At 37.8% G+C, this 23,033-nt stretch overlaps 2 protein-coding genes across 2 annotated transcripts in view; one reads left to right on the top strand and one right to left on the bottom strand.

The window, feature by feature from the left end:
* The window catches only part of LOC140943314 (uncharacterized), a 13,040-nt gene extending 9,423 nt beyond the window's left edge, over nt 1–3,617 (top strand). The window contains exons 7-9 of the mRNA XM_073392394.1: nt 408–496; nt 1,380–1,579; nt 3,229–3,617. Coding sequence (XP_073248495.1) covers nt 408–496; nt 1,380–1,579; nt 3,229–3,491 — 552 coding nt within the window. The 3' untranslated portion in view covers nt 3,492–3,617. The remainder of the gene's footprint in view (nt 1–407; nt 497–1,379; nt 1,580–3,228) is intronic.
* A 1,387-nt stretch (nt 3,618–5,004) lies between these two features.
* Nucleotides 5,005–12,095, bottom strand: LOC140944224 (uncharacterized). Its single transcript, XM_073393349.1, has 3 exons — nt 11,949–12,095; nt 7,842–7,976; nt 5,005–6,981 (listed from the first exon to the last, which is right to left on the bottom strand). Exons 1-3 carry the CDS (start codon nt 12,072–12,074, stop codon nt 6,886–6,888), a joined length of 357 nt encoding a protein of 118 aa, XP_073249450.1. The 5' UTR covers nt 12,075–12,095; the 3' UTR covers nt 5,005–6,885.
* Between the last annotated feature and the right edge of the window lie 10,938 nt (nt 12,096–23,033).

The raw sequence follows: 23,033 nt of genomic DNA, 5'->3' as shown, positions 1-23,033 counted from the left end.
CTATTGTTAGAATGAAATCCTAGGGCTTACACCTGCAGCTAAAACAAGCAACTTGACTTTGTGTTTCTTTACTATTACAGGTGCTTTAATTTGTGTATTATTATTTTAACACTGAAAGCTTCAAAGGCTGCTTATTAAAATGAAAAAAAAAAATGACAACTACATAATTATTATTATGACTTTGTACTATTCCAACATTTTATATTGAGAGCCCTTTTAACATGTCTCCATTCAATTTTCCCAAATTATGTCTGTCAGTAGTTTTCCACATGCATGTAGTTTCCAGAAATCTAAATATTAGTAGCAGCAGACACTCTTTCTTTTTGTGTAACCTGTCCACTAATGATAGCCATAAATTATGATTTTGCTTTGCTAATTGTAAAAGCACTTTTTCTTCTCTTTGTAAGAAAAGACAAACAAAAGCTACTGATCCTGACAAAGACAAGAGTGAAGACTCCATACTTCCATCCTGTCCATATGGAAGCAAATGTTACAGGTACACGTAGAGTGTGATACCAAATGATATAAAGTACAAAGAGTATTTAAGACAAAATATAAGAGAAACAATAATGGTTTTATGATATTTTTTCAATCATTGATTTATCTTCTCTCTCGCTTCGCCTTTGGCTTGTAAAAAAATACAAGACTGGGAGATATAAAATACTGCAATACAATAATGTATTATCTGCTGCCCACCATGCAATGCAAAGTGACGCTTTGCAAGTTGTGAGAACATTGTTTCTTGGTCCCAGACCTCTAATATTATTCATCGACTGTTTGTAATTTGCCCTTTTTTGGTCACAGACAAAATAAATAGAAAAAAATCCATATTAGCTGTACATAATGATAATGATAATGATAATGATAATGATAATGATAATGATAATAACAATGATAAAAATACATGTAAAAATACAGGGGCACCCAACGACAATTTTCGGAAGAATATCTGTTCGGAAGACGATTTGAGATCTAGAATTTTCGAAACATTTGTTGTAAAATTTCTTGCTTGCCTGCCTCTCGTAGGATTTTCGAACATCCATAAAATGGTATATTTGCCTATTTTTAACGGATTTTTATCCTAAAAAGGTCACCTAGAATTTTCGGAAGCCTTTTTTCTGGCTGAAATTTTCGAAAAGGTAAGTTTTGATCCCTATAGGAAATCGGAACAGATGAAAAATTTTTAGGGGATAAAAATATGCCTATATCTACCGTTTATAAAGTACTAAAAACGTTTAACAATGCTATGTTTAAGTGGTTTTGAACTATATTCTCGTTGGGTGCCCCTGAAAATACAGTAGTTACTAAAAATAAGAGGAATTTAGACAATGCTAATAAAAGGATTTGAATAATTACAGCATTTAATAATCTTTTAACAGAAAAAATCCTATGCATTTTAAAGAATATTCACATACTGAAAAGGATAGTAAAGGTGACAGTGAGAGTGACAAAGCTGCAGGAGATAGTGATGGTGATGATGATGATGATGATGTTGTTCGACAAGAATGTCCTTATGGCACCACTTGTTATAGGAAAAATCCGCAACACAGAAAGGATTTTAAGCATAGCAAGGCTCCTGGTAGGCTTGTGCATTATATTTTATAGCAGATATCATTTGGTGACCTGTCTCTTCATCTTGATTCATGTTTGCAAAATCAGTGGACTGGGTGCAGCTGAGTGGGATTTGATACAAAACATCTACAATGTCTGTATTGTTTACAGCTTATCTGTTTTATAAAAAAACGCCAGCTCAACTCTGCACATTTTTCGTCTTTTGAGAAAGAACGGGGAAGGGACATCAATCAAAACTGCTGGAAATAAAGAGGGCCTTAAATTTGAGGTAAATTACCGCGGTCAAAAGTGATATGTCCAAAACAAAGATATTGCTTCACAAAGTTGCAAAATTGAACAGAATCTGATGTTTGTATGGTGGGGCCCTGCCTTCTATCCCTACGTACATGTACATACATACAAGAGCTGTATCAGAGACTTACTTTTCACCAAATTAATAACTTTCAAACTTAGCAGCTTCACTGATTTTGAGGCATTCTTTGCAGTTGTGTTGAAAGATTTCTGCGAGCTCAGGTTCCAGTAAAAAGTTGAAAAAAGCCATGAAAGGGTCTATTAGAGAGAAGATCAAAACCACCTGACTGTGTGCATGTGCATGTAACCACCTTTCATAATAAAGTTATAACAGACCAGCCAGTACCAAATTTTCCAGGACATGGAATAGAGTTTTTTTTTGCCCTCACAAAGTAATGAAGGGATGCCTGGAGTATAGCGCCAATTGTCTTCTGATATTAAAGAATATTAATGTTTTTGATTTTCCTTCCTGGCCTATTTGCCTTGCATACCAAATGCTTATAAATCAAGGACAGAATTTGTCAACAGAGCAGGGGTTTACTTGGGTCGTTTCATGCAATTCTTCAAAACAATGTGGACATTTCTTTGCCGTTTTACACAACTACTATGCCATTTTGCAGGAACAAAATGTGAAACTACCTAGTTACCCATTATGTTTTATGGAGGAATTGTCGTATGTGCCCACCAAAAATTTTGTTGCTTTTGTTCCTGTTCGTTTTTATTTTTTTCACCGCTGTGAAATTTCATGTTTTTCTTCCAATGAAATTCATCTCCATTGTTTTTAATCACTCGCTCTAGCTCTTTCTCGGTTATCCACGTGAGTGTAGACATCAAAAATAATTCTAAAAAGACTTGACTTTGTTGATGTTTTTTCTCTCTAAAAGTCCTGGTGGCCATGCGATTTCCTGCAAAAAACACCTCAAGTAGCCTGTGGTGTCATACCTGTTAATTGAGTTATTTTACATTGGTATACCTATTGTGTGAATGGATGGACGGTCGGGCATATGGACATGTCTTTACCAAAATTTCTTGGATGGATGGATTACCAAATTAAATGTTCTTAGGCGTGGCAAGCTCCACTATTATAGTTGTAGTTTACCATTCATACCGTAGTTTACAAGCCAGCTAAGCTAAACCAAAATAAAACCTCCAAATATAACTACGGAGTATACTATAATAACAAAGTGACTGTCTTACTGGTCCAAAATGTTTATACATTAATTTTTATAGTCTCATGTGGCCACCATTAATAATGCGGTTGTGACTTAGCAATGCTCCTTGTGGAGAGTAGCAGATTTGTGTGACAACTGTGATAACAGCTTTGTAGGAGACTTATGTGCAATTTTTACATTCAAATTATTACAGATCGCCCCAAACGGTCCAAATCCAAGCGCAAGAGTGTAGTTGCTAATGAAAGTGATGATGATGGACCAAACACATACGATTACAATGACAGCTTTATAGATGATGCTGACGAAGAAGAGGGCAGCAGTTACTCTGCAGGCTCTGATGACTCTGACTGGAAACCACAGGGTGGAGGTGATAATGATGATGATGACGATGTTGATGAATTGCTTACAGAGGCACGTGGCTTTCTGCGCAGTAAGAAAATGGCAAAGCCTGTTTGATGAGTTTAAACTATGTGTACTTGTACAGTATACGCATATTGTACGGACTGGACAATCAGGCTAGGACAACACACGGAGCCCAGTTCAACTGACCCCCTCTTAAATTTACTGGAAGTTACAAATTAAACTTAGTGATTCAAGAGGACGAGATAATCTAACTTCCAAATTAATACACTCACCTTTAAATTCCGAAATGGTGGAAGGTGGATGATTTGTTTCATGCCATCATTATTCAAACTTGTTTTACCACAATTGTTAGTTCTCTTATCTGATCATATAGCTTATATCATCCTTTGGTATTGTTAAGTTTAGTTATTTTCTATAATTTCCAGTGAATTGTAGAGGGGGTGTCAGTAAGACGGGTCAGTAGGGGGTCAGTGTTTTGTCGTAGCCCTGTCTAGACAAACTGTGAGCCAGTAAGCCATGCAGTTTGTGTGAGTCATGGGAAATGTTTTATGAATTAATTGCAAATACATGATAAATGCTTGTACGTAGTCCCCTATGGGTACAGTGTATTGTAAGTGCGGTTTTGCTGGTGGTAAATTTGCAGAATTACGCATTCCTGGTCAACTTTCATTGATTAGGGCTGATTGTTTATTTTACTGACTAGGATAAAGCACTCAAAATACGGATGAATGTTTCCACATTACTGCTTTTTCCATTAATTTTCTGTATTATTTTTGTGCATGGCTGCCTGGCTGGCACTGTATCCTTACTCTTTCCAGTACTGTTGTTGTGGTATTTAATTTTAAAATATTACTATTAAAAATAGTTTCTTACATGCTCCGTAATCTGGTGCTGGCTTCATGCACAAACAGTGTCAGTACAATACCTATGGGCCAATTTGCAGCACCGCAGGGGTTGGCCACATTGAGTCTACATTTTACCAGCATAATATTGCGCATAACAGGGAGGCAAAGGAATCAAGCATTATGCTGGAATTATAGTGCAAGATTCTTTGACTCTTCATGTTTTATAAAAAATTTTGTCAAAACTGTAGGATGACAAGGAGACACCAGTCCACCTGGTATCACATTTTAAGACCAGTACACCTGCAGTAAACGTGGCTTTCAGCAGTTCCAGTTCTACAACATTGTCAGCTTAGATTACCTTAGTTGTCTCAACACCTGAATGAAACTCATGCACAATGCACATACCTATGCATAAAATAAGTGATGCTATTATTTTGAGCATCGCATGTTAAATAGCGCCATTTGTTGAGCATAAAGAATTATTGGCATAATAGTGTGTAACATTGAGCATTACTGGACAACCCTACACTCTGCAAAGCATACTGTAAATAAGTTCCTAGCCTGAGAAAGCAGCCGACATATCACTACACCTCCACCAGTTTCCTTGCGAAATGACGCCTCATTACCCAGATCTGGGTAGTACTTCTGATTGGGTGCACCACGAGGGAAATTTGCTTCAACCAATCAGAATCACTTCCCAGATCTAGTAAGTGACACACATCATCAGTATGGAATTTCTGCAGTCACTTTTAGATGTCACTTCAGAGGTAAACTAGTGGTGGCATTGGAAAATGTCGGCTGTTTTCTCAGGCTAATACAGCACCTGGTCTTTTCCACTGGCAGGTAATATTAATGAAACTTCAGGGCATTTTTGAGTTTATTTATTTTTAATAGCTGTAAAGCAAACAATTTTAGCTAGGATAAAAAAATTTTCTTATCAGTAGGATAATAATTGTAAGTAATAAAAGTAGTTATAGCAATAGCGGCAATGTTACATGTACATAATAGTTTTCTGTCCTTTTAAATAGAAGGTCAATACATTTTCTTAGTTAACTATTCAGTTTATATCATTTTTATTTTTAACAAAGTGTATTTTCTTGTTTTTGTGCCACCTTTTTTGGTTTACCTAGCTTTTGTGTTGAGGAGTAAGTGTTGTCTTAGTCTTTTGTGTTAGATCATTTGGCACTATTGTACTATTTTTTTTGTACCAAGAAACATAACATTTCACAACCATTGCTTGTCCTTGGGTTTAGAGACAGTCTAGATTGTACAGACAATGCATGGTACTCATTTAAGAAGGTAATACATCATAACCATTGGCAAATTTTAAATTTTCCTCAAAATGTTTCTACTTGGACATTATACATTTGTTTCTATAAATGCCATTAGCAGAATAAAAGTTAAAGTGAAGTATGACATGGAATCAGTACTACTTGAAATAAATAAAAAATATTATTTTACAAGGTAATTATGGCCTTTGAATGTACATGGATGGGTGTCGATGGAGGTACATCTAGTACTTGTACCTACAGTAGTACTGTGCACTTAAAGGTGATATTCTCCATGTCTACCAGTAATAAAGCAGGTTATTGTGTTTACTTAAAGTAAACAATGTCTAATTTAATATTAATGAAATAAGAGCCTAACCCCCTTCCCCCTGCCCCCAATTGCCGTGATGCCCCAGGCAAGCTGCACAGTAATCTATGGGTCTCCTGTGGCTTCTTGGGTGTCCTGTCACTATTTAGACAATGCAATTTAGAGTTATGTTTTCAGCAAGAATGTCCAGCATTGTCATGATTATAACTTTAATAATTTCAATCACAACACTCTCATTGAATCATTCCATATTGCACCATGGATAATACAAAGACTTGGTCTTTCTATTATCCATGATTACACTAAGGGCACTTTCCATTTGTCAGAACTGAGCAGCCATCTGGACCATTCCCATAGTAATGAGAATTTTACTTTTAGTCAAAACTATCCAACCAGATAAGTCAAATCCTAAATACAATGCGAGAAGGAAGTGGTTTTTCAGTAAAAGCTCTTAAAAAAAACCCTATTTCATTGTTAAAATGACTACTTCAGTCATTTCTGACTTTTGGAAAGCGCCCTAAGTTTTGCACATTGTGGCACAATAAATTATATTGCAAACTGTTTCAGATTAATTTTGTATGACTGTAAACTGGCCAATAAAAACCCAAATCACAAAGGACTTGACTCACTTGTGGTCCTTTATCCCCCCCAAAATAATACAGTCAAACCTCTTTAATACGGACACTAAAGGGACAGAATTAAGTGTCTGCTTTACAGAGGTGTCCGTATTATAGAGGTAGAGAATGTATCATGATTTTTGGCATTTCTGGAACCAAACAAACTGTCCATAATAAAGGTGTCCGCATTATATAGGTGTCTGTAAAGACTCAGTTAGACTGTAGCCTAATATTCCCATTACCTACATGTCCTTTGTTACAATGAAATATGGCACAGTGGAATTGAAAGTTTGTGCATGAATTTTATATTTGAATGAAGCTTGTTGGGTCATTCTGATCATTTAGGGTGTGAGTTAGATGTGTTTCAGCTGCAGTCACATTACCCATCACAGGTTTAATATGGTTTTTGATAGTCCATTATTAGTAACATCATAATCCACGATTCCTGCTCTCCTGTTCCTGGAGCTGCTTCACGACGCAACCCTTGAATGAAGTTAGACGTACATCAATCTCACCTTCCTCAAGCTTGAAATAAAGAAAAATAATATTGAACAGTTAGAAATAATTATGATAACTGGTAAATAAGTAGGTAAATAATTAATAGGTGAAAAAAAAAATAGAAACTATAAAATAATACATGTAATTTTCTGCAGTAAAAAAAAATCTAAAACAAAACAAAACAAAACAAAAAAAATGAATAAGAAATTCTACTAGATATATCAGCATTAAACTTGACAAAAGCAGTTATTGGTGCCTTGTAAAAAGAAAAATGAATGTTTTGAGGAACTGAAGTGTAATGGAAAAGCACTGAAAACATTGCTTAGAAGTGCACAACATGTGTGGCCCAGCAAGGAGTTAAAGCAAAAGCTTGGACAGGGATTCACACTCTTAGCTTTTACAGGTAGTCAAAGCCCAGGGAGGTGTACATGTATTCCCTTGTATGGCCTATACGGGGATGTGTTGCAGGACAGGATATGGTTTTTGTCCTCTCCGTCCTAAACAGGGTATATAATTTTGTGCAAGTCTAATTAGTCAAGTCCTAATTATAAACAGGGCATTGCCTGTATGATTGACTTGATTTGCTTGATGAAATTGTTTGTACTCCATTTATACAATAAAGCAAATGATAATGTAAATTTGCTCTATTGCAATTGCCAATAAATGGCTTTAAAACAAGACGTCAAGTTGAGTTTATTGTGTCATAAACAGGTATGTGTTTTAAATAATAGGATCTTTGTTTTGTCCTCAGCAGGGTCAAGGTTTTTAACCCTCAGCAGCTCACCTATACACAAATACTGGTGAAGTACCCTCCAGGGGGTCAAAGATTGAACACACATCATGCAACATACCTAACATGTTAATATGACAGACACTTTCTTATTTACCTCATCCCAGGCATATAACTCGTCATAACAAGTCTGTGATATGCACTTCCTTGTACACTTGATCAACTCTAATCCAAAAAGGTCTTTACATTGATTAACTTCACAACCCTTTTCCAGTGGTGAGTACTTCTTAGCCTAAAACAATTGAAAGACAGAGGGAAAATTTTAGATTAAATTTATTAGAGTGCCCACATATCACAATTTTTTTTTCATCATAATACACACAAAAAAAGTGTCCCTTAGTTTATAAATTTTTGCATTTTTGTTACATGCTTATAAAAGGGACAAGACCAAGACACGGAGCCCTTACCATTTGTACGGAAATTTTGGTGAAAAATTTCTGTCAAGTGGTACTAGTATTTTTTTTGGCACTGAAAACAGGAACGGGATTTAGTTGCACCATTTACAAAATACCGGTAAATTTTTCACTTTCTCTCAACATGAAGCCTGGCACTGGTAATCCAAACAAATGGTACAGAGAATTTCAGTCGTTTCGGTAAGAAGGGGAAAAAGTTAATACCTCGAAAGGTATTACTTTTTTTGCGGATAATTTCCACCAGGATGAACCGTTCCATGGGTTTTCCATACAAATGGTAAGAGCTCACAGACATGACTGGTGTACCATAATTACGGGATGTTCCATTTTTTATCCACACCTCCCCCCCCTCCCCCCCCCTTGCCTAAGGATGACTGGCATCCACACCCTCGAATGTTTGTTGGCACCCTTTGAAAAATTAAATCCAAAGAGTTCATTTTTTGTCAGCACTGTTGATACATTTGTCCACAGGGGCTGGGTCATTTGTCCACCATCTTTGGAGTGGGAGCGGGGGGAGGGGAGGGGAGGAATTAACGTCCCCATTTAGTCACTGGAGTTTTTACTATACATTCTTATTTGCTTGTTTATTATGCCGAGGAATGTTTTAATAATTTTATTATGGAATAAGCCGCTCAATTCCATTTTCTTACATCCAGGGTCTTGCACTAGGTCAAAGCCCTCACGACTTATGCATATAAGAAACAAAACACTGCACGGTTCATCAACTGAACATAAGCAGTAAAATATAAGAGGGTCTGAATGGGGTTAACCGACTAGCGACAAGGGGCGAAAAATAGTACTGACTACCGACAAAACGAGTAAAAAATTACCGACTACCGACATGGGCTGACATTATCAATATTTGTTTTCAGAAAAAAGAGAATTTTGCATTTTTTTCTACAACATTACTACAACTAATATCATAATCACAGAAGACACACCTTAGAGATGCTACCAACTTTATAAATTTTATTGAAAAGACAAAGGTGAAAAAACTGAACGTTTCTTGTTTCGGTACGAGGAATGTTTAGATTAATCATCAAAGAAAATTCGCTCTAGTTTAATGGAAAGCACTATCAGTGAGAAAAACACCACAGTACCGTGATGAGCACATACAGCAGTTTCCTTTCCAACATTTTCATGGCCGCATATATTGAAGCACAAAGTTTAAGCAAAACCGTCTTTAAATTTTTAACCAACTGTTTGAAAACGCTACATGATATTTTTCCCTATGGGACATAAGTAAACATGGTAGATTTCTTCAAATTCACAGAACAAGTAAACTTACTTCACCGTACCACTCTACTGGCTATGAAATTTACAGCTGAAATATCTGACACTGAGACAATCTTTTTAGACCCGGTTGTATACCAAGGCACAACATTCAACGAAAAATGAGAAAAAGCTATCATTGACGTAAAGACGCATTTTAAACGGAAACCTTCCAGCATATACATTTTCACTTCTTATCACCCACCAATTGTAAAAAAATGGATTTGACAAACAAGAAGCCTTGAGCATTCTACGAAAAAACTCCTCTGAGGAAGTATTTCAGATTTCAACAAGAATCACTTCGTGAATTTTACCGGGGCCACTTTTGTCTTGGCAACCCACGTGGAAGGGTCGTTTTCATCAACAAGTTTGTCGGGCGACATGAAAATCTTTTTTATTGCAAATATTCTTTAGAGATGAAAACAAGGTGTAATGATTAATGTGAAAAGACAAAATGTTAGGGAATCCCGTATTTTGAACAGTTGAGAATTTGCGCATCTCGCTAACGTAAATATTGCGTGACAAAGGTTATTTGAAAATATTTTGTTTTGTTGCTTCACAAGTCAAAGCAGTGATAGACTTCCTCCTAATGAGTTTTAATTGTTTTTCGGAAAATATTTGACGAAGTTTCCTGCAGGGAGTGCGAATTGTAAGGTATTGAAACGCATAAATAAAGCTTGGCGCATGCAAGTTTAATAAGTTAAGATTTTTGCTTTGTCGTAGTGTACACAGTTCTACGTCGACCAAGCTTTGTCATCGCTAGGATGAATACTGTACTAATATTTTGCAATAGACTGGGATCTCATTTATTGATAAGTGGTAAATATAGTGGCATTAAACGATTCCGTGTGCAAACTAATCGAATTAATATTTACATGGTTACAGTTGTTGCTCCCTACTTCAAATTTCTCAACCAGCGATACATCTCAGCGAACACTCCCAAAAGTAACGAGCCAGCGATATATCTCAGTCAGCGATATATCCCTAACAATGTAACTTTGAAAACACAGAAACGCGTTGCATTTTATGACCGGTGCCAGCCTTAGGCTAGGCCCCGGTAAAAAGCGGTTGATGTACAGAAGGTGGCCACACAATTTTGAAAGAAAAATTCAGTGCTATTAGAAGTAAAATTCACAGAAGGAAAGCAACGCTCCTGAAACAAAACAACAAGGAAGAAAAAGAAATATTGCCTTTCATGACGCAATACAAGCCCTTAGTGTGTATTATAAAAGAAACTTTAATGAAAAAGTGTAATCTTATACAAAACCTACAACTACCTTGCCACTTAACCCTCGGACGTACATGCAAAATCATACCCCCCGCCAAGAGGAGGGTAGATGGAACCCCTCCCCAGAGTTTTTGATATGTTGCAGTATTTCAAAGCGATTTTGCCTTCACTGAAAGGCCTTTGATCTTCTTAACAAGATGAGGTATATTTTATGAATGGTGGCGCTGCTGGAGGCCTATGACGTGACCAACAATGGTCGCCATCTTGTCCGCCATCTTGGATTTTACCAAGAATTAGAAATCAGGTTAAAACAGCGAGAAAATTAATGGTAATTGCTTGACGTGAATAATAACACATAAATAACACTTTGCATGATTTTAGCCACAAGATTTACTTTTATTTTTGAAAAAAAGGTGAATTCACTCAAACTGGCTTGACCACCTGCTACTTGTTACGTCATACCTGGTAACCATAGAAACTGATCATCACTGAACTCGTCTCAAAATGCGTGCAAGGGATCATAAACGAATATCTACTGAAAACGTCCGGTGCTGATGTTTTATCCTCGTGGAAAAATCCCAGAAGGGGGTGGCATCCACACCCTCCCCACCCCCCCCCCCCCCCCCACTCCTTGTCCGTCCGAGGGTTAAAGTGTTATTTCTTTGAGAAAGAAAAATTATGGCAAAGGACATGCTTGTTAGAGCCAACACATTAAAGGTATAGATGTGCACCCTGTCACCCCTTGCCGTTTTTCACTAAGAACAATTTAAGTACCCAAAAGGCTGGAGTCCATTCATTAATTAATTACTTCTTACTTTGCCCTGTAGTCGACAGGGAAACCAAGTTCGCATTTACAATCAAAGGTTTGGTGATTTTATCAGTACTCATGATATTAATTTGGCAAACAATGGTGAAATAAACGATCATGTTGCATAAACAAACAAGAGTTAATGGGCTTCAGTGCAATCAAATGATGCATTTTTACAAGTTTTACTCTTTCCTTAGGGATCAAAGTCTAGAAACTGGGTGAAATACATAAAAAATATTAATAATTAACAAGCGTTTTTACTTATTAACTGAGATTTTCCGACAACCGACCAAAATAAAAACGTTTAACCGACTACCGACAAAGATCGAAAATTTTAACCGACTACCGACAAAGTAACTGAATTTTAACCGACAACCGACAAGTGGACCCCCCCATTCAGACCCTCATATAAGCTTAAGCTTAGCACAAACAAAATGTTAAAAGCTTATGGCCTAACATAATTATATTAGGCAAATTACTTACTAGTCGCTGCTTCTTTCTGAATGTGTAATGCTTGTAACGAAATTCTTTTGCATGTAAGGAGAAGAAGAACGATATCATACATAGAAATATCAGTAATACTAGTACCGTGAATTTTTCCGTAATCATGGCTCCAACTGTCGGCCATATTTTTATTACCGCGGGGTCGACTCGGAGTCTGGTACTCAATTTCATCCCCAGTCCCTCCCCAGTCGAAAGTTGACTCAAGAGTAACGAGTACCTACGGTGTCGCATTGATAAGGTTGTTTGGCCACCGTAGGTGACCGTAGGTGTCGGCCTGTAGCTAGGTGTGTGATCTGAACGATCGATGTGACGAACCAAACAAGGACGGAAGCGCAAGTCTCCAGGGGGGAAATCAGGTTGTCTGGGACTGCTTTACGAGCGTTTTTCAAAAACATTGATATTTTTCCAATTTTTTGAACTTTAAAATTGATTTCTTTTTCTGCGCAGAGACCTCTTAGTTTTACAATTTTGAGAATTACAATTAGTCAATGTCAAAGAAAAATAGAAAGAAAGTTGTAAAATAATCCGTATTATTACAAGGTTTTGATCTTTCAGTGGAGTAACAAGTTTAATCATTGCGGCCTTGGGTGCTTCTAAGCCAGCAGATAAACGACTTCTTCCGGGATATATCCTGATCTATGTCTCATTTTAGATAGGGGATGTGCATAATGAGAGCCAGTGAAGAAAACCTCTCTTGATGTAACGAGAATATTACTTTTTGACTACAAAAAAAAAAAAGAAAAAAAAAAGCAGATATTTTAAATTATCGTCAAAGACAAAGACTTTCTCAAAAAAGGAACAATGCATAACTTCATCTCCTTCAAGCACAAGTGGATCTGAAATCCATCCTTTTTAATTGGCTGCTTAACAACTAACTGGAAAACGAGAATTTCCGATCCCTGAAACGGCTGATAAATGCGTTAGTCCGAGTTGTACCGCTCTTGCCACAAAACAAAACAAAGTTAAAAGTAATGTTACTTCCTACTAGCTAGCAACAGTCAAGATAACTGCAAAAGGAGGAATAATAACATATAAAACGCGCCCTAAGATATGCATTAATGTAATTTTCATGAAAGGGCTTGGAGTAATGACTGACGCGTGCAACATTGCAAAGATACTAGGATAGCTTTAATGGGGATTCAATATCCTCAGTGCAAGCAACGCCAACGAGCCGAGTGGGTCCAGCATGTCAAACTTTAGAAGGGAATCTCATACTATTAAAATATCAATTCAAATCCAAAACTTTTGCCGAAAAGAAAACATGGAAAACGAAGCCTAAAGTTCTTGAGCCACCTTCAAAAATAAAGAAAGGACAATTTTAACGCCCTTCAGTTAGAGATCAGAGGTCAATTTTTGATAGAACAAAGACAAGAAATCACTAAAGAGCAAAAGACCACATGACATACGAACTCCTTCATCAAAACAGACTTAATCCGTTAGGTCTTCTAAGGATAAGCGACGTATTAGCAAGGGGTAAAAAGCCTTATAGAGATACCCAAGAGCCATAATAGGACAGAGAAGGAGTCTCCCAGTCAGGCCTTTGGGGTATCTTAATTTCAAAAAATTTTTAGAACTATGTGGACCATGCGGAGACAGTTTCCGGTAAACTGGTTGACTTCCGGAAGATTCAGCGCGCCAAAGCGAAGGTCAATAAATGAAAATAATGGCTGCCTAAGTAGAGGGACGATGTGGAGGGTGTGTGCTTGATAAATTGTCCTTCTTCAACGAAGAACCTACCATAGAAACTGGTTAAAACTTCTACACAAACGGATCCTTTACAAGAAACGGTAGAAATACAGTTAAAGCGACCGCGTGGACCATCGTTTTGTTGGAACAGCTGGAAAGAGGGCAAGTAGCATTGCGGCCTGGATAAGCGTTGAACACAAAATGCGCGGGTCCTACAAAGACGGCCGTACAAGCGACCGTGTGAACGTATTTTCTGTTGAAAGAGGAAGGATAAAACGTATAAAGGTTTCGAGTATTTTCTCAAGGACATGACCAGGAATCATGTGGAAAACACCTTTTCCTGCTTTGACTGATATTTTGTACCGTGCTTCACATTGGACAATTAACAATTAAGCACTCTAATATTCTTGAACACGAGGTGAATAGAAACGGAATATTCGCGGCGAGGTTAATATTCCTAAAGGCACTATTTACCAGTTATTAATCAGTTAAAGTTGCCAAGTTTCGGAACTTAGTTTGTTGAAAATTAACGAAATGTAGTTCCCAAGGGGCCATATCTTTCCGTGCTTCATTCATTGGCAAGATTACTAGTTTTAGTTAATTGTTCTTTTTCCGGCGGTTTCGATGGATATTCCTTTGCCTTTCCTTATACGAAAAAGAAAAAACTGTTGATTGGGTTCTATCAAGAGAACCTTGTAATGCATGTGCTTTCGTGATGTTTGAATACGCCCGTCTCGTGACCTGCTTAATACGAAAAGTAAAGGATACAAACTTATTACCTTGAAAGCCAATTGTTTCTTTACTAACACAAAAATCTGAGATTTTACGTGGGCGTTTGAGGTTATCTTCTTGAATTGTAAAGGTTCAGGGGAAAAAAAATCGCGGTATTGTGCACATTGGGTGTACATGACGTTTTCCAATTTGTTCAATTTTATTCCGCTGTTCGCATAATATATAAGCCCTAGAAAATTGGACCTCTTTGGTCTGAAAATGGCAACGAAGCAACACGATTCACTGGCACCGAGCATATTAAACTTAAAAGTTTAATATGCTCGGTTCGCGTTTTTAAATGAGTCTTTCTACATAATTATAGTTTCTATAATGTAATCATAACCGGTTGCGCAGGGCCCTTTTTGATACCAGCCAATGGCTGATAGGGTCACCCTGCTTAAATAAACCTGACTTGATTTGAATAGCTCAGTCGCGCTGCCGCGTGATAAAATAATCTATACAAAACAGTTTGCCCCGATATGTTTCAATTCTCTCTTCTCTTAGATACAGCTGCTGATTCCAAAGAAGTGTTCAAATGTCCAGTTTGTACTAGTGTTAAAGAGAGATTTCTGTCGGCCGAGGAAAGCTGTGACGACGTCGCCGTGTATTATGATTGTCAGTACGAAGACCCTGTTTGTGTGAGTAAAAGGACTAAAGGACTGGTAATGAGGGACTGCTTTAGCAAGAAGTACTATAATGATTACATCAAACCGACGTGTGATAGTACGCCAGGATGTGAACATGTTATGTGCGAGAAGTCAGGCTGTAAAGCGACTTTTCCTGAAGGTAGACTAAAACCTACCGTCCTTACTTGACGGCAGTTATCTTTCTTGAGCTAAAAGAACACTTCGAAGACGAGGACGACTACAAGTACGAGATCTTCCTCAGCACTAAGTAGTGCTTACTCGTTTACCAGGGTCATTTTTGCGAAAATGTAGTAGTGGCGGAAACACTGTTATCAAATGTTAGAAGTTTTATCATTTTTTGGCGATCGGCTTTTGCTGCGGAACTTTGCACCAGTTCTGGTGTGAAACTTTTACGGTGATTGCCTGACTGACTACTTACGACTACTGGCTTTTGCTGCGAAACTTTGCACCAGTTCTGGTGTGAAACTTTTACGGTGATTGCCTGACTGACCATGCAACTACGACTACTGGCTTTTGCTTCGAAACTTTGCACCAGTTCTGGTGTGAAACTTTTACGGTGATTGCCTGACTGACTACCGACGACTATTGGCTTTTGCTGCGAAACCTTTGTGGTGATTGTCTGTCGACATACCATTATGGCTTTTTGGCTAGAGAAAAAATGAGTGAGTAAGATCAAACCTCAAGATGACAAGCTCTTCTAATACTAGTGCGGAGAAAGTTACTACAAGAACACGTTATCACTCTGGCTTTAAAAAGTAAACTGTTGCCATAGCATATTTGAAAACATGGACAGTATTGTTTTTTTTATACCGCAACAGAAAGGTCCTTGTTTGCTGTCAGGCGTTTTCGTAAATGAAGAAAGAGGAAACCATCCTCCCCACGTTGAAACTCGAGTTAAAGACCGCAAACGTTACCTTACTTTTTGGGTTCGTGGTTTTCAGCCGTAGCGGTTAGAATTTTCCGACGGAAAGCCTGTTTACTCGAAACTTTCTATCAGTTCTGGTGTAAACGTTTTGCGGGGTAACAGTAGGCACGGCATACAAGGCTGGCGATAAGCATGTGTCTACACTGAATTTGGGGTGATTTTGCAGAGGAGACCCCACGTAGATCGAGCTTACTCGTTATGTTGTTTATTCTTAAATTTTTTTTCGCCTCAGTCGATTATCGTTGGAAAAAAATGCATTGGTCTTAAGGCTTTGCGGTGATCACTTTTTTTACGTTTTATTGTGCTATGGACAAAGTTCGGGATCTTCCTTTTTATCGTTTACCTGGCAAAAACTCAAGACTACTTCTCAAGTCCACATTCCAAAACTGTAAGTACCGCTGAATGTCTTTAGTTGTTATGTTATTGTTATGTAATACTTAGGGATAGGGAATAACATATACTTAACAAATACACTCATCTTTTCCCTATATCTAAAAAAAAAAAAACGACAACTAGATAAAAGGGTGAAACAGGTTAAACACGCTTTTCTTTTACGTTATGTAAATTTGACGTAAAACAAATCTTGCCTACTGACTTACATGTTTTTCTTGGCAATGTGTTAAATGAAACTTTGCTGGCTGGCTCATAACTTACTTCTGCTACCGCTGGCTGGCAAACACCGAATTCCGTTTCACTCTGGCTGGGATTGCGTAATTTTTGTTTTTTTAACCTTGCTGGCTGGCAAAAAACCGTCAAAAATGATTGCTGGCTGGGATTTTTATTTTCTGAAAGTCTTGCTGGCTAGTAGTGTAGAGCGGGTATTTTTTTCCCGGGAAAGTTAAATATTAACATAGGTTGACGTAAAAGCACTTTGCTAGCGTTTACGACATCGTATAATCAATTTTGCGAAAAATGTTCGTTGGGTACTCCTGTCGGGAGAGGGCTTAGTCTCCTTTAATAAAGATAACAGTACTACTTTTCCAGAGGACAAATGCCAATGAAGCATTCCAAGGTGTCTATTTTTAATTCAAATCTCGTGCTCGTTTAATCGTTCGCGTCCTCGAGTCTCTCTATTAACTCACAAATGTATATGGTAGGCCTAATACCTACAGTCTATAGGGCCAAGTAACTTTGAGAGTGGAGGAGGACTCAGTGGGTGAATAAGAAGGCCACACTTAAAAAGAAGGTGTACATAAATAGATCACTGAAGGAATAACGATTATGAACTGTTTGAAAATTCGCCTACACGTCAAGTACAATAAGTTTCGAGACAGTTGATTAAACGGTAAACATACTGAGTTGCAGGCACATTCTTTGGGATGGATTTCCTGAAGCTGCAGATATTTTTGTTTTAGTAGTTGTATTGCAACAGCTGATTAGTAGATGACTTAACATCGAGCTAAGTATAGCAATAAGATTACAAGAGATCGAACGTAACACCAATGCGAATAACATGACAATACTTCATTTTCTTACTCTCTTGGTCAATGCATTGTCAGAGGTGAGGGATAATAAATTTAAGTAATGGTCCAGATAAGACGGAAAGAACCAAATGTATTGAAGTTACACGTGGGAATGCAAATAGGTGTTAACTTTACTACTGTCTCTTCCATACTTCTGATTGGTTTAAACAGCAAATTTTACGAAATCTTCGCAAAGCAGCTACCCTGGGTACCAGAGGTGTTTCTCGCGTGCGGTGGGAATTTTCGGAAACCGCGCTAGAAAAGTCTCTGGCACCCAGGGTATAAAGCTGCATATGTATTTTAATCCTTACCAACTTCCTTATGACAAAATCTTGAGTCTTAGGAAGAAAGAAATCCTATGTGAGGAACATGTGAAATTGGAAACTTTTCTTTGGCTGTTGATTGCAGCTCTTGATTGGTCAAAATTCTTAAACACACAAAAGAAAAACACCCCTTAAAAGTGGAGTTTAAATACAATTCATTTCGTAAATCTCTTTGGAGGTTTATTCATTCTCTGTGTGAAAATGAAGACATTCCTATGTGAGCGTATTGCGCGATAACAAAAGAAATTGCTTCCTGTCTTACCCGGACCATTATACTTAAAGGGGATATGTTACGCTGTTTACTATCTTTTTTACAAGCTAAAATGGTTCTCGCGTCATTTGAATTCCAAAAATAATGGTACAGTTTTGTTGTTTAACACTATATTGTGGCACTGAAACTGTTTCCTGTTGCCTCAGTGTTACCAATGGATGGCAAAGATGGACGTGGATAGCCTGTGGACACGGATTAAAACTTGAAAAACGTTGGGCCAAATTTTTCAAGTTTTCGTTCGGCATCCCTGCGTGCATTAAAATCACCAAAAAAAAATATTGGCGCTGGTTATTCCTCTATAATAAAATTTGTTTTTATTATTTCTTCATCATAACTTTTTAGGAACATTTTTTGTCTGGTACCTCTGCCCCTCCCTGGTAAACACAAAGTAATGATTTTGGAAGAGAATTGATCTAATTAGCAACATCCTCATTGCATAGCGCCTAACTTGTACAGTTTTATTTTTTCTAAGGGGACTGGTTCGAGAATGAGGAATATAAGCCGATGGAATGTCCTGTTTGTATTGGCATCGGAAAAGACGCCGTTAAAGATTGTGAAAAATCTTCCAAATTCTTTATTTGTAACGCCAAGGAAGCCGTCTGTATGAGCATGAAAAATGGTGGTCTGCTGATTTGAGACTGTGTTAACGTAAATTATTATTACAAAAAGTTGGTAGGTGTTTGTACTCAGAAGCTTGACGACTGCGAGATTGCCATTTGCCTGAATACCAAGTGTACAGCAAAGTTACCCAGTTCAGGTATTGATGCAACAATGTAATTTTTAGTTACATGACTTTTATGACTCTTTAATTAAAGTATAATTCAGTTAAGGCTCTTTGATCAGCTTGGTTAAAAAAAAAAAAACAACAAAAAAAAACGACAGCAACAACAATAATACCAATAATATAATACTTTGGTATAGAGCGGTTTTCATTTGAGTGTCGAAAAGTAATTGGTTTTGTACTTTCTACACGATGCGATTGGCTTAAAAGATTCGCGCCACCTTTTCATCCAATCAGAAGTAAAACCAAAGCCAATTGTGACGCGCTCGCATGCATTTTCCCGCGCTTCGCGTCAGCCACATGTAATTACTTCGAGTTTTGATTGGTTCAATGTATTGTCTGTGTCCTACGTGATTGGCCAGAGTAATTACTTTGGTTTTGGTTTTACGACACTCAAACGAAAACCACTCTAATGAATTGAGAACAAATATACTGAGGTTATGTCTCTTACAGATAGTGCGATAGTTTTCCATCTTAATCTTGAAGACTTATTTCTAACAAAAAGCGAAAGTTCAGGAGCACGAGAGTATAATGTTTGTTATTACTATGAAAGTTGCTTAACAATTTTATTCGACATTAGTAGACCTCAGATGTAAGATTTGGCTGCGGCATTTTTATCATATATGAAGAGTATACTTACGGTTTATTTCAAGTACTCAGACTTTACATACACTTAAAGCCTGTTGACATGAAGGGGGAACCCAGGCCGACCAGTGAGTTTACCTACCTAGGTGGGGCAACCCCCCTGTCTATAGAAACTCTCAATTTAACTTGATCACGTTTACATAATAGGTGGGGAGATCCACCGAGGTAATTGCATGATGTGCTAGAGAAGGAAACCCTCTTACTGAGGGTCACATTATGCCATATAAAATGTTCAAAATGTGTCATGGTGGGGTAGCCCTGGAGGCCGGGATGGAAGGCAGACAGAAAAACTGCACAGAACTGCACGCTTCATTTTTTTTTTCCATTCTATTTCTGCTAAAATTCCGTTGTATAAGTTAATTCACCACTATGAAAGGTTTGAACCCAGGAGTCATTTCATGAGTAGGTTGAGTATGATCTTCCGGGTGAACGTAGTCCTGATTAGGACTGTTGCTGTTGACAGTGACTGACGTTTCAACAACCTGTGCGCTAGTCATCCTCAGAGTCAGTTATTGGTCGTCTGTCAGATAAGCCGTGATGTCATTGGCTATGAAGACTTGTAATGTCACCACTGTTCTGATGTGTTCTGTCCTTCGTGAATTTCTCCTCACTCTACTTCGACGACCACGTGCAATTCTTCTTCGAATGCTCTGAAGTCGTGCAACAGCGGCACTGTATTATTATTGATTCGGACTAAGCGTTAAACTGCCTTTGGCGTAGGCTTTGTGTCATTAGACTTACTAAGAAGGCACAGCACAGAAAGGTAAAAGAGAGTAGAAGAGCATTAACCGCCAAAACACGTCAATCGCCGTCCTTTTTGTCTGTTTACGTGCTTAGATACCTTGCAATAACGTTAAGAAAGTTTATCCCTGGATGGCAGTGTTCATAGATAGCATGTAAACGAGGATCATTTTTTTTACCCTACCTCGGTATGGGTTACCTCACCTACCAGGAATTTCCAACTCTATGTAAACACTCTTAAAAAATATAGAGTCTCTTCTATTCCGCGTATTGAAGTTCGATTTTTAATTTATGTTCCTAAGACGTTTTTACGCTTTCAATTCAAATGCAAAAGAATGATAAAGAAATAGGTTTTGAAGAGCATGCTCTGTCTAGTGACAAACAATCCTTTGCATAGTGTTTAGTTACTTACCCTATAACTTTTTGTTTGTTTGTTTGTTTTTAGTGCCGTCGTTGAAAAAGACTTTTTCTTTTTCATGGAAGAAGCCTTGATTAGCGAGTGCATAATCATTAGCGTCGAAGGAGTAAGTAAAACCATATGGATCCCTCGCCCTTTGCTTTTTTCGCTGTTTGTGATCGTCTTCAGTTAGGTTGTTGGTTAATCTGGTACCCATATCTCACTCTCTTTTGCCGCGGGAGATCTGGGAACGAGATTAGTGGTTGGCTTTACCATACAAAGCACGTCATATTACATACAGGTAACTCTTTCAGTTCTTGGTCAATACCAAACATTATAATCTATTTGGGTATACGAGGCACCAAACGCTGTTGTTTTTCTACCCCTTTTAGACTGAGATTGGGCGTAGTGGGTGTGTAGAATCAATGCTGTTACATATAAGCTGGCATGAGGGACGAAGCAGTTCCCAGGTCCGGGTAAGGGCGGTCTGGGTTGAAAATAAGGTTCTTGGGCCCTTCGGGGTTTGACCCGGGGAAAGAGATGACAATCACATTATATTGGGGCTTTTGTAAGGGTATAGGGTTTCGAGCAGCCTTTAAAATTGTAAGGGAGGATTCCCCGAGATTCGACTTGTGAAATGTATAAATTTCTTATGAAAGCTTTGAACATATCACTGCCTAATAATTGTTCTTCTATGTGACTTCTTTCAGACTCGAAATGTCAAGTTGAATGACTTTGGGACAAGTTTCATTTTCTCCTCTGTTGTTGCAATTAGCGTGATTCCAGTACTCGGTCAATTACTTTGTCGGGAAAGGATCATTTTGTAATGAATAAAATTCCAAAGTGTGGGACGTTAAGGCCTGTCTCCGAGTTTTTTTTATGATTTTAAAATAATAATAATAATAATAATAATAATAATAATAATAATAATAATAATAATAATAATGATAATAATAATAGTTTTTTTATTCAACTAATTTACCAATTTACAGAAATGTTTGAAGTAAGAATTAAGCACTATATAACGTTAAGAATTATATAAATCATAAAAAAATAACAACCACTATGTCAATAACGATTTCGCAAATACATTCCTTGCGGCTCAGATGCAGTCAATAACTGTTGCAGGCAGTCATCATTTTTAAATTAAGTCATTACAAAAGAGAATTATCCGTCTCTGATATTAAAAAAGAAAACAAGTTAAAGAGAATAAAATCTCGTAATCCTAAATTCCTAATACTTTAAAAAAAGTTCTTAGAAAAAAAAAAAAAAATTTAACTAGGGCAGGCTCTAATATTATCGATCTGTAGGTCTGAGTCAACAATACGTTTTTGCGCTTGAATTCACTTGTGAATCAATGAATCTAATACCAGACTGGCCCTGGAGGGTCACCAGGCGTGACCGATTAAAAGCTGAAAGCAAATGCCTTTAAAATTTGTTTTGTAAGTTTTCGTCCTAGACAAACAGAGGAAACTGAGAGATTTTTACCGGAGCAACTCTGATCTTGATGGTTGCTTCTTAAAAGGTTAACTTTTCACTAAGACAAACGCAAAGTGAATCGCATATCCTTCCCCTCCCTTACATAGTCTCCCCTTTTGGTCCCTCTTCCTCCATTAACTTCTGTACTTGTGGACGGCCGTACTCTGACATCGCTGCCAAGTTGTTTCACTACTAAGCTCACCCAACCCCCTGCGCCCTGGTTGAACAAGGAAGACATCAAGAAACTTCAGAAAGAAGGGAATGTACTTAGGTATTTAGCGCACAAAACAAACTTAGCAAGTGTTTGGAACAAATGCGCGAGGATCGCAACAAGATCAAGACTAGGATAAAGTCAATTAAACGTGCTTTTTTCAGGAGCGCCCTATCATCCAATAAACCCGAAGAACTGTTGAATACTATACATCGTAATTTATATCCTAGTCCCCAGCCAATCAAGGCGGACCTTGACGCGCTGAACAAGCACTTCAAAGGGTCCCCGGGGGTCCTTGTTCTCCTGTTCCCTTCAAAAATTGGGTTGTGTTGCCTTGTTCCCACTGTTATTCCTAATTTGTTCCGTGCTTTTCCACCGTACGCATCTTTTCCGCCCCCCAACGCCCCCAAAAGGCGCCATTTAAAGGACCCAATGCAAAAATAGCTTGTTTAATATTCTTTTGTTTAAATTAAAGTTAGTCTGACTTGCCTCGCTTGAGATGGTGTCCTTTTTAGAGTTTTGTACTGAGGAACGAGGCTACTTAGGCGAATTTTAATTTTAACATAAGAATATTAATCCAGCAGCCATTTCTGCATTGGGTCTATAGGTCAACAACAAAATAAGTCATTGGGGGTCAACCATTTAACTTCTGGAGGGGGGGGGGGGGGGGGGGTTGAGAAAAAATATTCTGCAAGTGAATGTGACTTAATTCCTACACAAGTTC

Source organism: Porites lutea, chromosome 7, assembly GCF_958299795.1.
Source record: "Porites lutea chromosome 7, jaPorLute2.1, whole genome shotgun sequence".
Taxonomy (NCBI): domain Eukaryota; kingdom Metazoa; phylum Cnidaria; class Anthozoa; order Scleractinia; family Poritidae; genus Porites; species Porites lutea.
The sequence above is the reverse complement of the archived record's forward strand: the minus strand, read 5'-3'. Positions and strand labels throughout refer to the sequence as shown.

Coding starts and splice junctions, on each gene's coding strand:
- LOC140944224 (XM_073393349.1), bottom strand. CDS start 12,074: ATGATTACGGAAAAATTCACGGTACTAGTATTACTGATATTTCTATGT. Junction 7,977..11,948: donor TCAGAAAGAAGCAGCGACTA/GTAAGTAATTTG, acceptor CAATTGTTTTAG/GCTAAGAAGTACTCACCACT. Junction 6,982..7,841: donor AGTTATATGCCTGGGATGAG/GTAAATAAGAAA, acceptor CTTTATTTCAAG/CTTGAGGAAGGTGAGATTGA.